Source organism: Bubalus kerabau, chromosome 1, assembly GCF_029407905.1.
Source record: "Bubalus kerabau isolate K-KA32 ecotype Philippines breed swamp buffalo chromosome 1, PCC_UOA_SB_1v2, whole genome shotgun sequence".
NCBI classification, from domain to species: Eukaryota; Metazoa; Chordata; class Mammalia; order Artiodactyla; family Bovidae; genus Bubalus; species Bubalus kerabau.
Genome location: NC_073624.1, coordinates 206716538 through 206733046, shown reverse-complemented (window position 1 = coordinate 206733046; position 16509 = coordinate 206716538). Strand labels below are relative to the sequence as shown.

At 38.0% G+C, this 16509-nt stretch overlaps 1 protein-coding gene across 2 annotated transcripts in view; it reads right to left on the bottom strand.

Annotated features, from left to right (window-relative positions):
- FAF2 (Fas associated factor family member 2) overlaps positions 1-16509 on the bottom strand; it is a 71619-nt gene that overhangs the window by 13887 nt on the left and 41223 nt on the right. For both annotated transcript variants that reach the window (XM_055550907.1, XM_055550918.1), the window contains 3 exons: positions 14768-14836; positions 2943-3077; positions 1223-1299 (listed from right to left, as the gene is read on the bottom strand). In XM_055550907.1, the coding sequence (XP_055406882.1) occupies positions 1223-1299; positions 2943-3077; positions 14768-14836 (281 nt within the window). The remainder of the gene's footprint in view (positions 1-1222; positions 1300-2942; positions 3078-14767; positions 14837-16509) is intronic.

Genomic DNA, 16509 nt, shown 5'->3' with positions numbered 1-16509 from the left:
GTTCTTCATCCCCTTAACAAATTCCCCATATACACACAATGTCACTTGGAATTTCTCCTGAATAATCAAATCTAACTCATTGACACAAACATTTCAGAGCAAATTAAAAATAAAAGAAAGAAGCTGTGTATGTGGAGGAGTGATTAGAAATCCTTAAGATTAATGTTTTGATAACTTTCTCTGAAATCAAGTATTTTAGGATTATCTTATTACTCCAAGTTTTCAAATTTTATGAATGAATGGATAAAGGTTTTAATTATTTTTTGTTGTTGTTCTTTCGCATCACAATATAGTCCAATGGCCAACGCAATTTAGGACAATTAGCTTAAAAAAAACAAAACAACAGAGATATCAACTCCGTCTTCATTATGATTTTAAAGATTTTTACATGCACCCCTGAAGCTGGTCAGTCCATACCTTCAGGCTCTGTTCCCTAGAGTAAGGCAAAGATTAGCCTGTATTCAGAGTCAGGTACAGGTTGCACTGTACGCATACAAGGCTGCATTTGTTGGCCTGGATGCCCATAAACATTCTAGTTCTCCATAAAGATTAGGTGTGGATTCATCTATTACTGAGTTCCAGATCAGACACTCAAGTCTGATGTGCACCTTGGGTCCCCTGACATTTTCCAGTCTTTCTGCAGCTTCTTGTGCTGAGCTCTCCAAATGGTAAAAGAAGGAAGTGAGAAGAAAAGTGATGGTATGAAGCAAGGGTGTACACACGTGTGGAAGGGTTATAGTGCCAGCAACCTATGGATTGCCAAGACAGAGGGAAATGTACAGAAGGGGTGTCTAGAACAGTGAAACTGTTATTGGAGGAATCGGGGGGAAAATGGGTCATTTCAGAGCAAGTCAATCTGTTGGAATTATGAGTTGTAAGATGGTTTAGGGTGAAAGTTAACAAGGAGTGTGAAGCTAGTAAAGGTAACAAAGGTTGGAACAGAAAGGGTGTGAAGACTAACTGGGGAATGTAGGCGGAAAACATGGTGGGATAGGGAGGATACAATAAATATAGGCAGACTCATTTGTGAAAGTAACATCTGTTGTTACGTTCGAAAAACTGAAAATATTTTCATGCTATATGAAATACTTTAGGAAAGGTCTTCAATAATGATGATAAACTGGCAAGTCGAAATTGATAAGAGCATAAACCTTAGTCTGATCTGTTTCTGCTCCAAAGTCTACCCTGTTGCTACTAAACACATGGATACAAAGGTACGTACCTAAATATATCAAGTATTGTATAATAGGTAAACCGGAATGGAAGCATTATCAAGTAATAACCCCATCCAAGCAGCCCCTGAAATTCCAAAAACAAAGTTAGATATCATTCTCCCAACCCCTAATACCTTAACTGCTAGATAAGATTTTCATTCTTTTTTGTCCTTTATGTGATTTCTCCTTCTGTCACATATGGTTCTCTTTTCCTGGACCACTTCATCTTTCTTAAAAAACCAACTACTTAGGACCTCATTTCATCTAATACTATCATAATTTTTGTATTAAATCTGCTTGAACACTTTTTGTGCAGCTACCTATATTAGTTGTCAAATTCAATTCCACGTTTTCCTCCCCAAATCATAAATATTCATTCTTTCATTTTTAGAGTTAACACATTAAAATGTAGTATACAGAAATAACAAGAAAGATAACCAATATTACTTACTACCTTGGACCTCTGTATGTAAGTGATGAATAATTATATTAATCACAATTACAAATCTCCAAATAGCTGCTAATTTCAATAGTAGTGTTAATTATTTTAACAATATTGATTATTGCTGCTCTTATTATTAACTAATGCATACATAGGGTTCTATAGCTTACAAAGCATTCATTATATGTTATGTTAATGTGATATCCTATTTGTGTCCATGGCCAGGGAACTCTAAAGCTCTGGAACTCCATTAGTTGACATTAGGGTCTCAAACACAGTCAAGCCCAAAACAAACTGCAGTAACACTGCACATATAGAAGGACTCTTTTTTTTTTTTTTTTTTTTCCCTCTCACTGCACTGCACAGCTTGTGAGATCTTAGTTCCCTGACCAGGGATTGAACCTGGATCCTCAGCAGTCAAGTGCAGAATCCTAAGCACTGGACTGCCAGAAATTCTTTTGAACTACTCCTTGAATCATATAATCCTCTAAGATTCTGTACTCTTCTACTGTTAAATACTTTAAAACAGCTACTTAGAAACTCTGTTTTTTTAAATCTTACCAAGTACTCTGCAAAAGGAATGATGGAATACATTTTAAACTCAAGTGTAAGAAGTGAGTGTTAACTCTTAAGAGTAAGAAAGAGAAACTCTAAAAGTTCTCTGGAGTTCACTGTGAGTATACACACCTGACTTCCCTAATCTGACTGTGAATAATCTGAAGAGGGAAGAATGCCTCTTTATTCATCTCTAGATTCCCAACAGCAAAATATCAAGTACCCTGAAACACTCTTAAATGCCAACTGAATATAACTGAATCACCTCCTTGCTACTACTAGCCCTGAGATTAATTTCAAAAATATGGCCAAGGCTCCCACAGAACTTCCAAGTATTTCCCTAGAAGTAGCTTAAAATTAAGCAAAATGAAACAGCAAAGAATTCAGTCAACATTTTAATTTAAAAGTGCAGGATCTACTAAACACAGAGCAAACATTTTTAGACATGTAAATACATGTAGATAAAGTGTCATAAACATAAAACAAGGCACAGAAAACTCTTCAAGTAACTGGCATAGAAACAGGGAAAAAAAGGATAGTTACTTTCATTGGTTCAGTAAGGAATCAAGAAAAAAATGATACACCCAATAAATCTACCAAGGAGCTAGGTCAAGCTAACAGGTTTATATTCTCAATATTCCTTTTGCTCCTATCATACAGAGATCAACATAACCAAGTAAAAGAACTTTTAAAATAAAAAAGGGAGGGGTTCCAGCTATGAAATAACTTGCCCTTGGTTGTGGTCTTGAGACAACATAGCTGTAGATCCTGTGGTCAGCTGTATTAACTTGCAAGGGTCGAGATGGTGGTGGGTTGAAAACACTTGGTACACCCTCTTGCTCATTCAATCTGTCCTGTACAGCAGCCTGAGAAGAAAAAAACAGTAGCTTCAATGATGCTCTTATCAACCTAGAAGAGACTACTATTACTGGTGTGTCAAAATAGGTCACCAGGGAGTACACACTCATGAACCTTTTTAACTTGCTAAGGTGGGAGGCAATGTGTGGTGATGGCCCCAGAATTCATACACAGAAGAGTCTCAAGGAACTTTTCTGGAAGCTCACTGCTTTTATCCAGGTGGTATATGCTATTTAGGGTGGCCGGGATACAAGGTGTTTCACTGTACAAGCATAAGAAAAACCACCCACAGAGAACACAACTGTAGACGGTGCCTCCAGAACTGTGCAATGGAGCCATCTTGATGGGTTGGTATTGAGAGAAAGCGTGGCTTTGGAGCAGAGAAAGTTAGGTCTGAATCCTAGTTCCAGCACTGAGAAAAGTTGCTTGGCTTATGTGCCTCAGTTTTCTCACATGCAAAATAAATGAACAATACTTTTCAGGGTTAATCTGAAAGTTTAATGAGATGACCATACACAATTCTAATATAATTCCTGGCACAAAGATGATATTCAGTAAAAAAAAAAAAAAAAAAAAAAAAAAAGTTTCATTCCTTTCCTAACTCTGCCCCTGAAACTGGCTATTTGTCCCAGTGTAGTTAAAAAATTTGGCTTTACCCAAAGGGAAATCTGATCTCTATCTTCAGCTTCTGCAGGTAATCTATGTCACACCTGGTAAGAATATCTTTGCTATGGGATTTTATGGTGGGGCTGAGCACCCTAGAAAGACCAACCATGTAATTTAGGCTGGGGACTTGGAGTAATGCAGTATCAGTCAACCTAGAGACTGAGTTCAATTACATAGGCAACTAGTCAAATCAATCATGCCTATGTAATAAAGCCTCAGTGAAAAACTCTGAACATTGAAGCTGTGGTGAGCCTCCCTGTGGTTAACACTTGGTGCCTATTGTTAAACATCTGGGCCAGGAGGGTAACAAGTATTTGGAACTCAAGACTTTGCCCAAAGAGCTTCTTTCTTTAGCTGATTTACATCTGTATCCTTTCCCTATAATAAGCTGCAACCATGAGTTGTAATAGTTTTCAGTAAGCTCTTTTAGTGAATTATCAAACCTGCATGTGGTTTTAGGAACACCTTGAACTTGCAGTTGCTAACAGAAGTAAGGATGGTCTTTTAGAGAACTGTATACTCTCTAACCTTCATAGCTGGCTTTAAACTTTGCCTCTAGGTTTTACATTTTCAAGTGTTGAGACACAATTCAATGGGAAAGAACAGTCTTTCAACAAATAAGGCTGAGACAACTGATACCATATGCAATATAATGAAGCTGACCTACTAAAATCACCCTATATACAAAAACTAACTCAAAATATATCAAAGACCTAAATGTAAGAGCTGAAATGATTAAACCCTTAGAAGAAAACATAGCTGAAAAAAGAAAATCTTTGTGATTTTGGATTAGGTAAAAGGTTTCTCAGATAAGATATTAAAAGGACAGGCAACAAAAGAAAAAAACAGATAAACTGGACTTCATCACAACTTAAAAACTTTCATGCACCAAAGGACACTATCACAGAGTAAAAAGACAACCCCACAGAATGGGAGAAAACATTTACAAATCATGTATCTGATAAGGGTCTAGCATCTACAGTATATAAAGAACTCTTACAACTTATCACTTAAAAGACAAACAACTCAATTTAAAAATGGGCAAAGTACTTGAATAGATATTTCCCCAAAGGAGATAAACAAATGACCAAAAAGCATATAAAAAAATATACATCATTAATCATCAGAAATATGCACATGAAAATCACGAGATACTACTTAACATCCATTAGAATGACTATACTAAGAGACAGATTTTTACAAATTGTAGGTGAGGGTGTGGACTTCCTAGGTGACTCAGTGGTAAAGACTCTGCCTGCCAATACAGGAGACATAGCTTGGATCCTTGGGTTCGGAAGATCCCCTGGAGGAGGAAACAGCAACCCACTGCAGTATTCTTGCCAAGAAAATCCCATGGACAGAGGAGCCTAGCGGGCTACAGTCCACGGGGTCACCAAAGAGGACACAACTAAGTGACTGAGCACCCGTGCATGTGAGGATGTAGAAAAACTGGAACCATCAGGCACTATTTTGGGGGGTATAAAATAGTGTAACCTCTCTGGAAGCAGTCTGGCAGTTCTTTAAAAGGTACTCTTTGAGACCTCACAGACTGTAGCCCAGCAGGCTCCTCTGTTCATGGGATTTTCCAGGCAAGAATACTGGAGTTGGGTGGTCATTTCCTCCTCCAGGGGATCTTCCTGACCCAGGGATTGAACCTGAGTCTGCTCTGTCTCCTGCATTGGCAGGCAGATTTTTTAAATCACTGAGCTACCTGGAAAGTCCTAGAGTTATCACATGATTCAGCAATTCTACTCCTAGATATATACCCAAGAGAAATGAAAACATGTCCCACACAAAAACTTGTACACTAATATCCACTGCAACATTAATAAAAACTGAAAGTGGGAACAATCCAAATATCTATGAACTGATGAATGGATAAAGATACTGTGGCATATTCATACAAAGAATATTATTTGACAATAAAAAACCTGATACATATTGTGACATGGATAACCAAGTGAAGTAAGTCAGATACCAAAGGACAAACATTGTTTGATTCCACTTATATGACGTATCTAGAATAGTCTAATTTTCTAGTGGCAGAAAGTAGAGTTGTGGTTACCAGAGGCTGGGCAGAGACAGATGGGAAGTAACTGATTTAGTGGGTAGAGAGTTTGTTTGGGAAGATGAAAAAGTTTTAAAGATGGATAGTGGTAATTGTTGTACAACAATGTAAATGTACTGAAATTAATGTCACTAAATTATACTGCCCCTTAAAAATTACATACCTGGGTGAAGCCAGATGTTCGTCACATACTTCAACTAAAACTATGTATCACAAAAGATTAAAAGCAGAAGTGAATATGAAAATTCAGCTGTTTTTTACTAAGCCAGACAAAAATATCTGCAAACATTTATGTTAACATACAATGAGTTTATTATTTTAAAAATGAATACTAAACTAAGAAAAAAAAAATGACACTGAAAGATGAACTTCCCAGGTCGGTAGGCGCTCAATATGCTACTGGAGAAAAGCAGAGAAATAGCTCCAGAAGGAATGAAAAGGCTGAGCCAAAGTGCAAACAACGCCCAGTTGTGGATGCGTCTGGAGATGAAAGTAAAGTCCAATGCTATAAAAAACAATACTGTATACGAACCTGGAATGTTAGGTCTGTGAATCAAGGTAAATTTGAGATGGCCAAACAGGAGATGGCAAGAGTGAACATGGATATTTTAGCAATCAGTGAACTAAAATGGAGTGGAACGGGAAAATTTAATTCAGATGACCATTATATCTACAACTGTGGACAAAAATCACTTAGAAGAAATGGAGTAGTCCTCATAGTCAACAAGAGTCCGAAATGCAGTACTTGGGTGCAGTCTCAAAAATGACAGAATGATCTCTGTTTCCCAGGCAAACCATTCAGTATCACAGTCATCCAAGACAATGCCACAACCACCAATGCAGAAGAAGCTGAACGGTTCTATGGAGACCTTCAAGACCTTCTAGAACTAACACCAAAAAAGGATGTCCTTTTTATCATAGGGGACTGGAATGCAAAAGTAGGAAGTCAAGAGATACCTGGAGTAACAGGCATATTTGGCCTTGGGGTACAAAATGAAGCAGGGAAAAGGCTAACAGAGTTGTGCCAAAACTTTCTGGTCATAGCAAACAGCCTCTTTCAACAACACAAGAGATGACTCTACACATGGACATCACCAGATGGTCATCACCAGATTGATTATATTCTTTGAAGCCCAAGATGGTGAAGCTCATTCCAGTCAGAAAAAAAAACAAAAAACAAAAAACCAGGAGCTGACTGTGGCTCAGACTGTGAACTCTTTATTGCCAAATTCAGACTTAAATTGTAGCAAGTAGGGAAAACCAGCAGGCCATTCCGATATGACCTAAATCAAAAATTATGTTTTATATGACCTAAATCAAATCCCTTATGATTATATGGTGGAAATGACAGATGGATTCAAGGTATTAGATCTGATAGAGTGCCTGAAGAACTATGGATAGAGGTTTGTAACACTGTATAGGAGGCAGTGATCAAAACATTCCCATGAAAAAGAAATGCAAAAAGGAAAATTGGTTATCTGAGGACACCTTACAAATATGTGAGAAAGAAGAGAAGTGAAAGGCAAAGGTGAAAATCTGAATGCAGAGTTCCAAAGAATAGCAAGGAGAAATAAGAAAGCCTTCCGAAGTGATCAATACAAAGACACAGAAGAAAACATAGAGTGGGAAAGACTAGAGAAGTCTTCAAAAAGCTAGAGATATCAAGGGAACATTTCATGCAATCACAAGCACAATAAAGGACAGAAACGGCAAGGACCTAACCGAAGCACAAGATATTAAGAAGAGCTGGCAGGAATACATGGAAGCACTATACAAAAAAGATCTTCACGACCCAGATAACCACGGTGGTATGATCACTCACCTAGAGCCAGACATCCTGGAGTGTGAAGTCAAGTGGGCCTTATGAAGCATCACGAAGCACAAAGTTAGTGGAGGTGATGGAATTCCAGCTGAGCTATTTCAAGTTCTAAAAGATGCTGTTAAGGTGCTACACTTAATATGCCAGCAAATTTAGAAAACTCAGCAGTGGCCACAGGACTGGAAAAGGTCAGTTTTCATTTCAATCCCAAAGGCAATGCCAAAGAATGTTCAAACTACCACACAACTGCACTCATCTCACACTAGCAAAGTAATGCTCAAAATTTTCCAAGCCAGGCTTCAACAGTATGTGGACCAAGAATTTCCAGATGCTCAAGCTGGAGTTAGAAAAGGCAGAGGAACCAGAGATCAAATTGCCAGCATCCTCTGGATCATAGAAAAAGCAATAGTTTCAGAAAAACATCTACTTCTGCTTCACTGACTACACTAAAGCCTTGGACTGTGAATCACAACAAACTGTGGAAAATTTTTAAAGAGATGGGAATACCAGACCAGCTTATCTGCCTCCTGAAAAATCTGTATGCAGGTCAAGAAACAACACTTAGAAGCAGACGTGGAACAACGGACTGGGTGGAAATTGGGAAAGGGGTATGTTAAGGTTGTATATTGTCACCCTGCTTATTTAACTTACATGCAGAATACACCAAGCGAAATGCCAGGCTGGATGAAGCTCAAGCTGAAATTAAGACTGCCAGGAGAAGTAGCAATAACCTCAGATATGCAGATGACACCACCCTTACAGCAGAAAGCAAAGAGGACCAAAGAGCCTCTTGATGAAGGTGAAAGAGGAGAGGGGAAAAAGTTGGCTTAAAACCCAACATTCAAAAAATGAGGATCATGGCATCTGTTCCCATCACTTCATGGCAAATAGATGGGGAAATAATGGAAACAGAGACAGACTTTACTTTGAGGGGCTCCAAAATCACTGCAGATGGTGACTGCAGCCATGAAATTAAAAGACGATTGCTCCTTGGAAGAAAAGCTATGACCAACCTAGACAACTTATTAAAAAGCAGAGACATTCTTTGCTGACAACTATCTGTATCTTCAAAGCTATGGTTTTTTCAGTAGTCATGCATGGATGTGATAGTTTGACCATAAAGAAGGCTGAGCGCCAAAGAATTGATGCTTTTGAACTGTGGTTTTGGAGAAGACTCTTGAGAGTCCCTTGGACTGCAAGGAGATTAAACTAGTCAATCCTAAAGGAAGTGAACCCTGAATATTCATTGGAAGGACTAATGCTAAAGCTCCAATACTTTGGCCACCTGATGCAAAGAGAAGACTCTTAGAAAAGACCCCAATGCTGGGAAAGATTGAAGGCAGGAGAAGGGACGACAGAGAATAAGAGGATTGGATGGCATCACCAACTCGACGGACATCAGTTTGAGCAAGCTCCAGGAGATCGTGAAGGACAGAGAAGTCTGGCCTGCTGCAGTCCATAGGGTCACAAAGAGTCAGACACAACTGAGTGACTGAACAGAGCAACAACATGGTAATAAACAAACAGATACAGCCTATATAAATAAAAGCTCTTTGGAGAACAACATATATATTTTGGGGCTTCCCTGATGGCTCAAACAGTAAAGAATCTGCCTGCACTACAGGAGACTTAGGTTTGATCCCTGGGTCAGGAAGATCCCTTGGAGAATGGAATGGCTACCCACTCCAGTATTCTTGCCTGGAGAATTCCACAGACAGAGGAGCCAGGCAGGCTCATCTATGGGGTCACAAAGAGACACAACTGAGTAACAAACACTTTCACTTTTCACACACAAATATTTCTAGAGAGGCACAAAAATATCTGGGAAAAAAGCAAAAGAAATTGTTAATACTACTATGTTGGGAATGTAGGACCGTGAGACAGTGGTAGGGAAGTGATCAGAGCCAGATTTTTTCATACTTAATCTTAGGCTTTGTTTGAACTTTTTAAGCTAATTTTTTTTTCTTCTATTAATTGATCTTTAAAAATTGAAGTATAATTGATCAATTTCTGCTGTACAACAGTGATTCAGTTATACACATCTATATTATTGTTCTTCAGTACTCCGTCCTGACCGACTCTTTGCAACCCCAAGGATGGCAGCACACCAGCTTCCCTGTCCTTTACGATCTCCTGGAGTTTGCTCAAACTCATTGTCCAGTGAGTTGATCATGCCATCCAGCCATCTCATACTCTGTCATCCCCTTCTCCTCCTACCCTCAATCTTTCCCAGCATCAGAGTCTTGGTTGACTGGTTTGATCTCCTTGTAGTCCCAGGGACAAGAGTCTTCTCCAATACCACAGTTCAAAAGCATCAATTCTTTGGCGCTCAGCTTTCTTTATAGTCCAACTCTCACATTCATACATGACTACTGGAAAAACTATAGCTTTGACTGGATGGACCTTTGTTGGCAAAGTAATTGCTCTACTTTTAATATGTTATCTATGTTGGTCATAATTTTTCTTCCAAGGAGCAAGTGTCTTTTAATCTCATGGCTGCAATCACCATCTGCAGTGATTCTGGAGCCCCCAAAAATAAAGTCTCTCACTGTTTCTGCTGTTTCTCCATCTTTTTGCCATGAAGTGATGGGAATAGATGCCATGATCCTTGTTTTTTGAATGTTGAGTTTTAAGCCACTTTTTCACTCTCCTCTTTCACTTTCATCAAGAGACTCTTTTTTAGTTCTTCTTCACTTTCTGCCATAAGGGTGGTGTCATCTGCATATCTGAGGCTATTGATATTTCTCCCAGCAATCTTGATTCCAGCTTGTGCTTCCTCCAGCCCAGCGTTTCTCATGATGTACTCTGCATAAAAGTTAAATAAGCAGGGTGGTAATATACAGCCTTGACGTACTCCTTTTCCTATTTGGAATCGGTCCATTGTTGCATGTCCAGTTCTAACTGTTGCTTCCTGACCTGCATATAGGTTTCTTAAGAGGCAGGTCAGGTGGTCTGGTATTCCCATCTCTTCAAGAATTTTCCACTGTTTGTTGTGATCCACATGGTGAAATGCTTTGATGTAGTCAATAAAGCAGAAGCAGATGTTTTTCTGGAACTCTCTTGCTTTTTCCATGATCCAGCGGATGTTGACAATTTGATCTCTCGTTCCTCTGCCTTTTCTAAATCCAGCTTGAACATTCGGAAGTTCATGGTTCATGTACTATTGAAGCCTGGCTTGGAGAATTTTGAACATTACTTTGCTAGCGTGTGAGATGAGCGCAATTGTGTGGTAGTTTGAACATTCTTTGGCTCTGGAATGAAAACTAACCTTTTCCAGTCCTGTAGCCACTGCTGAGTTTTCCAAATTTGCTGGCATATTAAGTGCAGCACCTTAACAGCATCATCTTTTAGGATCTGAAACAGCTTAGTTGGAATTCCATCACCTCCAGTAGCTTTGTTCACAGTGATGCTTCCTAAGGCCCACTGACTTTGAATTCCAGGATGTCTGGCTCTAGGTGAGTGATCACACCATTGTGGTTATCTGGGTCATAAAGATCTTTTTTGTATAGTTCTGTGTATTCTTGCCAACTCTTCTTAATATCTTCTGCTTCTGTTAGGTCCATACCATTTCTGTTCTTTACTGTGCCAATCTTTGCATGCAATGTTCCCATGGTAGCTCTGATTTTCTTGAAGAGATCTCTTAAGTCTTTCCCATTCTGTCGTTTTCCTCTGTTTCTTTGCATTGATCACTCAGAAGGCTTTCTTATCTTTCCTTGCTATTCTTTGGAACCCTGCATTCAAATGAGTATATCTTTCCTTTTCTCCTTTGCCTTTAGGTTCTCTTCTTTTCTCAACTATTTATAAGGCCTCCTCAGACAACCATTTTGCCTTTTTGCATTTCTTTTTCTTGGGGATGGTATTGGGGGACTGCCTCCTGTACAATGTCACGAACATCTGTCCATAGTTCTTCAGGCACTCTATCAGATCTAATCCCTTGAATCTATTTGTTATTTCCACTGTGTAATCATAAGGGATTTGTTTTAGGTCATACCTGAATGGTCTAGTGGTTCTTTTTACTTTCTTCAATTTAAGTCTGAATTTGGCAATAAGGAGTTCATGATCTGAGCCACAGTCAGCTCCCATCTTGTTTTTGCTGACTGTATAGAGCTTCTCCATTTTTGACTGCAAAGAATATAATGAATGTGATTTTGGTGTTGACCATCTGGTGATGTCCATGTGTAGAGTCTTCTCTTGTGTTGTTTTAAGAGTGTGTTTGCTATGACCAGCATTCTCTTGGCAAAACTCTGCCTGCCTTTGCCATTTCATTTTTTCATTTTCTACTCCAAGGCCAAATTTGCCTGTTACTCCAGGTATCTCTTGACTTCCTACTTTTGCATTCCAGTCTCCTATAATGAAAAGAACATCTTTTTTTTGGTGTTAGTTCTAGAAGGTCTTTTAGGTCTTCATAGAACTGTCAACTTCAGCTTCTTCAACATTAGTGATTGGGGCACAGACTTGTATTACTGTGCTATTGAATGGTTTGCCTTGGAAACGAATAGAGATCATTCTGTTGGTTTATTTCACTTAGTATGATATAATCTCTGGCTCTATCCATGTTGCTGCAAATGGCATTATTTCTTTTTTCTTTTTTTATGGCTGAGCAGTATCCCACTGTATATATACACACATCACACGTTCTTTATGCGTTCCTCTGTCGATGGACATTAGGCCGGTTCCATGCCTCCTCTGTTGTGAATGGTGTTACACGCCTGGCGGGGGCGCTGTGTCTTTCTGACTCACAGTTCCGCTGGACGACGCCTGGGCGGTGGACCTGCTGTGCCGTGTGGCGATTCTGAGTTCAGTGTCCTGAGGAGCCGTCACACTGTTTTCTGCAGTGACTGCACCAACTACTTTCCCACCAACAATGCAGGAGGATTTGTTTTCCCCACACCCTCTCCAGTATCTGTTATTTGTAGAATTTTGAATAATGGCCATTCTGACTTGTATGTGATGGCACCTTACTGTAGCCCTGATTTGCATTTCTGTAATAGTTAAGTGATACTGAGCACCTTTTCGTGTAACTTTAAACAAAAGTTACTTTTATGTATTATTTTTAGGAGTTACTGAAAGTGAAAAAATGTAAATATGGCATAATTCCATTCATGTAACAAGAAAATTATATACAAATCTATACAGATATATAAACAAACAAAAAAGTGTTTCTCAATAACTCCTAGACCAAAGAAGAAAATAAAACATTTAAAATAATAGTTTCAGAAGAAAATTCACAGGCTTAAATGTAAGAATACAAATAAATTAACAAAGCTTCAAAAATCATAATGGTAAAAAAAAAAAAGAACACAAACCTACAAAAGTATGGTAAAATACATTAACATCAGATTTTGTTTTATAAACAGTAAAAAGAACTGATAAATACAAGAGCTTTTTATAAACAAGTAAAATAAGTCTCCAGCAAATCTCATTTTTAAAAAAGGAAAGTAAGCATAATAAAAACCATGAGAAGAGGGAATAACAGAACAAACACAGAAGAGAGAAAATGAAATAGTGCTTGAGATAGCCTATGCTAATCTCTAAACCTATCCTGAAAATCTCTAAGAAAAAAGGATCCTCAAGAAAGCTTATCAAGAAAAAAGTAGGCAACAAATAGATTATGACTAATGGGAGGAAAATGAAGAAGTTAATACAGAAAAGGCAGAAGCAAGTTTTAAATTGCTTTCTTTTCAATCTACGCTAACTAGGCTTCTCAACCCATTTTATCAAGTCAGTCATTTTAAAAAGCCAGCATATGCTTGAAATCAAAGTCTAACAAGGAGACAATACCAAAGTATCATACAGAGCAGCATCATGCTTTCTGCCTAAAATGTATTCCCCTTAAAATTCCACATTCATCATTCCTTTTCATCATTCAGGTGTCAGCTCAAATATAACCTCCCTAGAAAGGCCTTACTTGACCACCCTATTAAAATGACTTTCCTTATCCTCTTTATTCTATTTTCTGTACTCATCTTATTCACAGCATTTATTACAAACTGAAGCTCCATGAGAATAGGGACTTAAGTCTTGTTTGCCCTAGTGCCAGAGCCTAGAACTGCTCCAAAATAGCGCTGAATAACTAAATACCACTTGTAATCCAGTACTCTATTCAAATAATATACTATAATTAAATAGTTAAGTTCAACAGACATGAAAAGTGCGCTTGATTAAACTCAACATCCACTAATAAAGCAAGAAAAGAAGAACAGTCAACAGATATCTGAGAGCCTATGATATACTAGGATCAATTTTAGATGCTGGAATACAATAGTCAAAAAAACCAAAACCACTCTGCTCTCATGGAGCTTATTACATTCTAGTAGCTCTATCTCAAAACAATAACTAGCATTACACTTGATAATAAAACATTGGAGGCATTATAGTGAGGACAAGGTGTTTCCTGCTACTGCTGCTGCTAAGTCGTGTCAGTCGTGTCCGACTCTGTGTGACCCCATAGACGGCAGACCACCAGGTGTTTGCTATTACCATTATTAACTGAGACTATTCTGAAGTACTAGCCAATTCATCATCAAATAACACAAAAGATCCATATACTGAAAAAAAAAAAAAAAAACAAAAAAAACCAAGCTGCAGGTAACATAACCAAATAGAAAATTCGTAAGAATAAATTTTAAAATATTTAATAAAAAGGTTCACATTATGGTATCTGGCTGTAAATCGAATATAGAAAAACCAGTATTTTCCCCAAAGAGTCATTAAGAAAATATAAAGAGGGAGGGACACTATACTGAGGGATTTGGTCACAATCTTTTCTGTGATTTTATAAACTCTGATTATAATCTTCACCTTTCACACAAATTTAAAGACTGCTGCTGCTGCTGCTGCTGCTACTGCTAAGTCACTTCAGTCGTGTCCGACTCTGTGCGACCCCATAGACGGCAGCCCACCAGGCTCCTCCGTCCCTGGGATTCTCCAGGCAAGAACACTGGAGTGGGTAATTTAAAGACTAAAGAGCTGTAAATTAAAACAAACAAACAAACAAAACAAAACAAAACAACAACAAAAAAAACCAAACTATTGAGAGAAGATTTTTGCTGTGAAAAGGAAAAAAAGAAACGTACACGTCTTTGAGATCTGTTATCAGAGCAGGGAATAAGAAATAAGTACACTCATAATGAATCCTATAATACCTCTATGTTCCAGTTATGCTGTTCCAAGGTATGGCGACATTGATCCATAGATTCTATGCCAGTCAGATCCTGAAAGATAAAAACAAAAAGTTACTTAGGGAAAACCAACAGTACATGGTGGATATTTTTACCCCCAATAGAATACTTACAAATACTGCAGGGGAACTACTCTACCAAGTGCTGAAGGCAAACAGATATACAAGTATGGTAAAACATCACTATTCAGAATTCATTCAAATGGTTATCATATATGTTAAAACAAACAAAAAATTTCTTGTCTGAACTTCAAGGCTTTTAATTAAAAAGACTACTTGACTATATTCTCTCAAATTCAAGTTTAAAAAATGTAAGACTTCAACTTCTACATTCAGCAAAACAGTCTTATTTAATGTTAAACATCTATTCTGTTTATAATACATACTCATATAATGCAGGTTTTCTGCAAAACATGCCTTTCATTAACTTACATATTTTAGCTATTAGCATAAGACTTAGCTTATAATACAAACTGTGTAAAACTTTTTATTAAAAAGAATCTATAATTCAGAAGTTTCCCTCCTGTAAGTACTCTCCCTACTCCCTTCTCCTTACACGACTTTTAGGTTTCACTTTGTCTATGATCAAATAAATCTGCTCTGACTCTTCTCTTATCCCCCTCTAAATGTAGAAAATTTTCTGAAGATGTGTCTTTGGCTTTTGCCTCTTCCTGGCAATCTCATTTAATCCTCAGCCTTCAATGATCCTTTCTACTCAAATGACTTCTAAATGTATTTCTTCTCTTCTGAAGTTTGGCAGCACATTTCCAATAGCCTATTCAACATTTCCATCTAGATGTGGCACAAGTACCTCAAATATATCATTTAAAACTACTGTATGTGTTAATGACACCACCATCTTCCAAACTATACAGGCAAAGATGACATCTGGAACCTCAGTCGCATCTCTGAGTACTCTATACTTTGAACTACACACTTCATCGGTAACCAAGTTCTGATGGTTTTCTGTATCTATAACCATATTTCCATTCCCACAGCTAGCATCTTCAATCAAGCTTTTATGATACCTCAAGTGAATGGTCACAATAATTTCTCTTCCTAACTCTTCCCCACCTCCCCTGGTCTCCCTACTCCTGCACGTGTGTGTGCTACTTCTCTGCTCAAAACTTTTCAGCTAACTGGATAACAAATTCCAAAATTCTTAGCTTGGCATTCAAGTGTTCCTACAACGTAGCACCAATGTAGATTTCGGCATTATTTTCTATTTTCCTTTAGGTATTCAAAATTCAACAAATCTAACAGCTTCTGTGTATACCAAATGACCAAAACTTCCACAAAGCTAAATCCTAGCCTTCCTTCAAGGTCTACGAGAGAAGCCAAACCTACCCAACTATCCTTTTCATGCATCATATGTCTACTGTTATTGTCTATTCTGTGTTATTACTATGTCCAGGGATACAGGGATAAATACACAGTCTCTATCCTCAACAAATCCCTCTTAATAATCAGCAAGCAACCGGAAAAAAGAGATTGATCTCAACCTGACAAGTATGTGGTAACATGCACTGGTGAGTCAGGAGGCTGAGATTCTTGTTTTGGTTCTGTAACCTATGATTCAAAGACCAGACATAATTGAATTCCAGATTCCTTTATGTACAATGAGGGATTTAATTTGGACTGAATATCCTTTCCAGAGCTTAAAAGAACAAAACAAAAATTAAAGTTTGCATTCTTTAGGTATGCAAT